The 5880-nt window shown below is 37.8% G+C and overlaps 1 protein-coding gene across 2 annotated transcripts; it reads right to left on the bottom strand.

The window, feature by feature from the left end:
- Positions 1-612: 612 nt before the first annotated feature.
- Positions 613-5403, bottom strand: ino80e (INO80 complex subunit E). Of its 2 annotated transcripts, XM_072679047.1 has the most exons (8): positions 5274-5403; positions 4626-4708; positions 4451-4521; positions 3195-3247; positions 3022-3094; positions 2658-2775; positions 2231-2329; positions 613-1198 (listed from the first exon to the last, which is right to left on the bottom strand). In XM_072679047.1, exons 2-8 carry the CDS (start codon positions 4704-4706, stop codon positions 992-994), a joined length of 702 nt encoding a protein of 233 aa, XP_072535148.1. In that variant the 5' UTR covers positions 4707-4708; positions 5274-5403; the 3' UTR covers positions 613-991. The 2 variants fall into 2 exon arrangements, with proteins under 2 accessions (XP_072535148.1, XP_072535149.1); XM_072679048.1 differs by lacking the exon at positions 2231-2329.
- Between the last annotated feature and the right edge of the window lie 477 nt (positions 5404-5880).

Genomic DNA, 5880 nt, shown 5'->3' with positions numbered 1-5880 from the left:
TAATATCTCAAAATAATGATAGCATCTCACAATAATGAGATAGATTCTCAGAGGAATGATTTAATATCTCAAAATAATGATAGCATCTCACAATAATGAGATAGAATCTCAGAGGAATGATTTAGTATCTCGAAACAGCAATAGTATCTCAAAATTATGATAGTATCAGGGTAAGTATTTATAATATTAAAGAGATCTTATAGAAATGACCTGGCACCTCGAAATAGCAATAGCATCTCAAAATAATGATAGTATCTCAGAGCAATTATTTAGTACCTCAAAATGATAAGATTGTATCTCAAAGTAATGACTTAGTACCTTAAAGTAGCAATAGCATCTCAAAATAATGATAGTATCAGAGTAATTATTTAGAATGTCAAAATAATGAGATAGTATCTTAGAGTAATGACTTGGCACCTCAAATAAGTGATAGCATCTTAAAATAATGGTAGTATCTCAGAGCAATTATTTAGTACCTCGAAATTATAAGATCGTGTCTCAGAAGAATGACACTGCATTTAAAACAATGAGATAGTATCTCAAAATGATGAGATAGCACCTCAGAATGACTTGGTATCTCATATTAATATGAAAGCCATTTGCTCAAGAACATTGAGAAAAGTGTACTTTATTTTCTATTATTATTCTTAAGTGATATTTGTCCACTGGTAATCGACCGGTACGTCAGTTAAGAATTTTAAAGTAAACAGAGGTTTGCTATATTCTTTATTACACTTTCTTCACCCCAAAAAAGATGAAAAAGATTCAGGTATAAAGAGTTATATGAGACTATAATACACCATGTCTTCCCACATTCAGCCTTCTGTCTTCCAAACTAAACAGCACTGCTAGACGCTAACTTGAGGCTGAAACAGGTGTTTATACAAACACAGCATGTTTATGGGCTAGTTGTTTTACACGGTGTTTCTCAGAGGTTCTCCTCCACACCACTAACCGGAAACACGAATTACAGTCCTGTTCTGCTTCCTTTTCACTCGTTAGGAATGTCAATGACCAGCTCGGCTTCTTCACCCTCTCCTCTTTCCTCCTCCCCTCCATCGCTTTCTCCCTCACTCTCTCCTTCCTCCTCCGCCGCATCTCCGCTCAGCATCTGCCGAGGGACCCAGCTAAATGGACCGGACGAACCTGTGCCTGGAGCGCTGCCTGCTGGGTAATTGGAGCCCAAGGGGGAGACCACCTGGGGGAAGGGGGATGGAAAGAAAGAAAGAATATTAAACAAGCAAAACAAGGTGAACTGTGTATTAAATGTAGCTCATCAGCCCAGCAGACCCACCAGGATTTGGTGGCCTTTGTGATTTTTGGACTAACATGTTTGATTTTGCCTTAATTGGGCAAAAGTCGCAGCAATATTACAAAAGTGATATTTATATAATTTTTTTTGGAGTAAATTAATTTGTTGTAAATGTAGCTTAGTCTGCTCCTGTCACAACTAATGGGTAAATAGGTGCACCTCTGAACCAAGACTGTACAAAACCACAGACTTCAGAATCTCAAAATAATGAGAAACTATTTTAAAATAAGGTAACTGCCTCTCAAAGTGACAACTCACAATAGTCATAATATCTTAAAATGACATAGGATCTCAAAATAATGTGAAAACATCTCAAAATAATAAGATAGTATACCAAAATAAAGTGTGTATTATTATTAAAATTGTGTTATAATAATAAGTATCTCAAAATACTGTAAATATAGTAAAAAATAATGTAAAATAATGTAAAAACATATGACTTAGTATTTAAAAATAAGAATAAAATGGAAAAAGGATCTCAGAAATAATGCCTTAGTATCTAAAAATAGTAAGAAAACATCTAAGGATAATGAGATGACGGTGTCTCAAAATAATGAGAAAATATCAAATAATGACGTATCTTAAAAATAATAAGATGACTGCTTTATTCAAATATAATTACATGTGGATATTAGTTTTAAGGTAACTTAAATCTCAGTGTTCTATAGATTTTTCAGTCTAATGTCCTTTTATTAACTAATACACCGGTTTAGTATACAGACGCTGTTAAACGCCTGTTTATTCTTTTTTGTTTTTGTTTTCTATATAATTTGAAGTTGTGTTAAGTTGCTATTTTAAAGATTTTTAAAATTTTTAATACATGTATCTGCAACCAAACTGGTGTTATATTATTGAAAACACTGATGTCAGACTTTTAAAGTCCTTAAAGCAGCACTGCGCCTCCTTTCTCTCTCTCACCTTTCCTGCAGGCTCTTTTCTTTGTTTGGACGGTTTTGGTTTTTTCTCTTTCTTCACTCGCTCAGCAGAGGGAGCCAAATAGTCAGGAGGGAAGGGTAACTGTTCACCCCCCACACACACACACACACACACACACACACACACACACACACACACACACACACACACACACACACACACACACACAGTGCCCACGGCAAAAGATGGGCGTTTTTCCAGAGGTCCAAAACAAAGAGATGAGGATATGGGAACGGGAGAACATAGAAGAGAAAGAAAATAATGAATGAATGAAATCTGAATGCCAAAATAACAAGCGACAGAAATAACGGCAACAAAAAGAGCACAGTAACAGTGCCGATAACCGAAAAGCCATGAGCCGATGTGCGATGAGGTGGACGGCGTGGCCTGCGCCACAACCCATACTGACCGTATTGAGATACTGGGTGGGTGTCGAAGGCTGAAGGGAGTTTGCTCCGGAGCGAGGGAGGAGGGAGAGGTGGGGGGACGAGGACGAAGGGAGGGGCGGAACTCCAGGACTCCTCCTCCTGAGGGCACAGCAAAATATACAGAATTACAGACGGTACCGAACAGATGCCAGGTATCGGAGCGGGTCCGATATCAGTGCAAAATGCTGATAAAAATGTAGCATGACTTTTAAAAACAGCTCATTTTAGAGTTCAGTAGATTTTAAAGAGGACATACTGAATTGGTAATGGATGATACTCAAATACTTGGTATATTGGTATCAAAATTACACTACTAGCAATTTCAAGAGGTTAGGATAGACTCACTTCTTTCCTGCCTCCCGTTCTCTTTCCCTGGGGCCCTCTCCATCACTCTCTGAGGAGGCTGTGGCATCGGAGTCTTTTAAATACAAAATGTTTTATTAGTATTAATACACATAATGTTTCTTTTAGTTTAATAGCATGCAAACCTTAACACTAAACCTGTGTTTAGGACTTACCGGAGGAGTCTTCATCCACCCGCTCGTACTGTAACAATCTGTCCAGCAGAAAACTGAGATATAAAAAAAGAGAAGTGAGTTATACACGATAGCTTGCTCAGAAAATTCATTAAAGTAGGCATATGTAATTACACCTTTAGCCGTTTATAGTACTTTAGTATTTAGACAGTATTTGTACTCGAACTTGCCTCGAAATTATAGTATTTATACCTGGTTTTGTCACAGATTTTATAGTATTTTTCCTCTGGCTTGTTGCACACTTCATAGCATGTGTACTTGGATTTGTCTGAGACTTGACAGTATTTGTCCTCAGATGTGTCTCAGACTTGATAGTATGTGTACTCAGATGTGTCTCTGAGTCTACAGTATTTCGCTTGACAGTATTTGTCCTCAGATGTGTCTCAGACTTGATATAGTTTGTACTTGGATTTGTCTCTGACAGAACGGAATTTGTACTTGGACTTGTCTCTGACATGATGGTATTTATACATAGACTTGTCTTAGGCTAGACGGTATTTGTCCTTGGACTTGTCTCAGGCTAGGCAGTATTCGTCCTTGGACTCGTCTCTGTCTAGACGGTATTCGTCCTTGGACTCGTCTCAGTCTAGACGGTATTCGTCCTTGGACGTTTCTCTGACATCATAGTATTCGTACTCTGACTTGTCTCAAACTTGGTTCCTTTTGTACCCGGACGCGTCTCCGAGTCTACAGTATTTGTACTTGGACTGTCTCTGATATGATAGCATTTGTACCCAGATGTGTTTCAGGCTTGATAGCATTTGTACTTGGACTTGTCTGAGCCTTAATAGTGTTTGTACTTGGATTTGTCTCTGACAGGACAGCATTTGTACCTGGACTCGTCTCACGCTTGGTAGCACTTGTAATCAGATTTGTCTCTGACATGATGATATTGGAACTTGGACTTGTCTCAGGCTTGACAATATTTGTACTCTGACTTGTCTCAAACGTGGTTCCTTTTGTACCCGGACGTGTCTCCGAGTCTATAGTATTTGTACTTGGACTTAATTTTATTTGAACAGTATAGACAACTAAATGTAAGGACATTCTGTCCTCCTAAGTGAATCTGTAGAGGTAAAGCTCTGTATTCGGTTGAGGACTAGTTAAGCAGTCAGGCTTAATTCTTGGGCAGGTCTTGATCTTTATCAGCCTTGCTCTCATTTGGACGCAGTCTCCACTAGTCTAAGTCTCCAACTCGTCCAGGATTCGAAAAAGCCAGTCCTGACCACAGCCCTGACCTTTTGTCCCTGGAAACCTTGAGCAGTTTCCTCTGTGCTCTTCTCAGCTCCTCCTGAAAACATTCTTGCTCCTGAAATGAACGGAAAGGGTCAGAATGAAGGGATTTAACCGAATGCAGGTTAAATCTAAAGGAAATTCAACAACCAAAATAGAAAGCAGCAAAAGGCTACTTACATACACCAGAAACTTCAGTTTGCGCTTGAGGTTTTTGTATTTCCGCTTGTAATCCACGTCCAGTTCAGCCTGGCCATTCATGTCTGGTGAAAAAGAAGACAGCGTGGGAATTAGAGGCAGACTTTCTTTCCATGAAAAATAATAACTTTGGTTCAATAGTAGTTCACTACTAAGATCTTACTCACAACAGACACTGAACACCTGAATTCTTTACTTTTACACCTGGAATCTGATGCATTTCAGCCCATAAGACACACTGTAGTGAACTGCTCTCTGAAATATCACTAACCTCACCAGCAATACCAAGATCACAGGTACACATAGGGCCCAGCATCAGCTTCATTAAAGGAACAGCTAGTTATTCATTAATAATTCAATTATTCACAACGTTTTTATGCCTCCAACTATTATTTTTATTGCTATTTTTGAGGCTTTTGTACAAATAAAACCTTATCACAGTGTATTTATTCAATAAACGATGCACAACGTTAGCTAGAGGAGTTAGCTGGCTAGCTAGCTCGCTAACGTTACCCTAGCGACCCTGCACAGCTTCCTCGCTGAGGTCAATTAGCTTAGCTTAGCTTAGCTTAGCTTTCATACGTTCACAGGAACACAGAGGAGCTGGGGGAGATGGCGAGTGCTACCGACCTGATTCTGAGGAGTCTGCAGATTTAACAGCGTTGAGAAATTCGCCTAATAACTGTAGAAAGTTCAGTCATTTCCATTAGGAGAGAAAAGGCTAAAGACGGAGCGCTGTGTTTACTTCCGCTCAGAGCTCCCTCACACGCCGGACATCAGCGCGCGTGAGGGTAAAATAATAATAATAAAAAATAAAAATAGATCAATTAAATACCCCGACGCACTCTGTTATTATGCAGTGTGTTAAATTATATTATTCGTTTATTTATTTATTTAGAGCTAGCTTGGTTTAGAGGGAACTAAACCTCTGTGTGGACTTTTATTTTGTATAAGTAAACGCTTGCTAGCTACCTAGATAGCTAGCTAGCTAGTAAACGAGCGTTTTCTTTTTTTAATGTTTTTGATTGTTTGTGCCATAAAATATAGTATTAGTATAGTATTAGTACGCTGATAATATTTCTGATAATATTAGAATAATATATTATTTTTTATATTATATATAATATGTCTATTTTTATATATTATAGTATTATATATTATATATAGTAAATATAGTATTAGTATAGTATTAGTACGCTGATAATATTTCTGATAATATTATAATAATATATTATTT

This window comes from Salminus brasiliensis, chromosome 5 (genome assembly GCF_030463535.1).
Source record: "Salminus brasiliensis chromosome 5, fSalBra1.hap2, whole genome shotgun sequence".
Classification (NCBI taxonomy): Eukaryota; Metazoa; Chordata; class Actinopteri; order Characiformes; family Bryconidae; genus Salminus; species Salminus brasiliensis.
Note: the sequence above shows the minus strand (reverse complement) of the source record. Positions and strands in the feature narration are given on the sequence as shown.

What these genes read in the sequence shown, in the direction of transcription:
- ino80e (XM_072679047.1), bottom strand. Translation starts at nt 4,706, where the DNA reads ATGAATGGCCAGGCTGAACTGGACGTGGATTACAAGCGGAAATACAAA. An exon ending in AACTGAAGTTTCTGGTGTAT is followed by an intron (nt 4,522 to 4,625) that starts GTAAGTAGCCTT and finishes CGTTCATTTCAG; the next exon opens with GAGCAAGAATGTTTTCAGGA. An exon ending in AAGGTTTCCAGGGACAAAAG is followed by an intron (nt 3,248 to 4,450) that starts GTCAGGGCTGTG and finishes TTTATATCTCAG; the next exon opens with TTTTCTGCTGGACAGATTGT.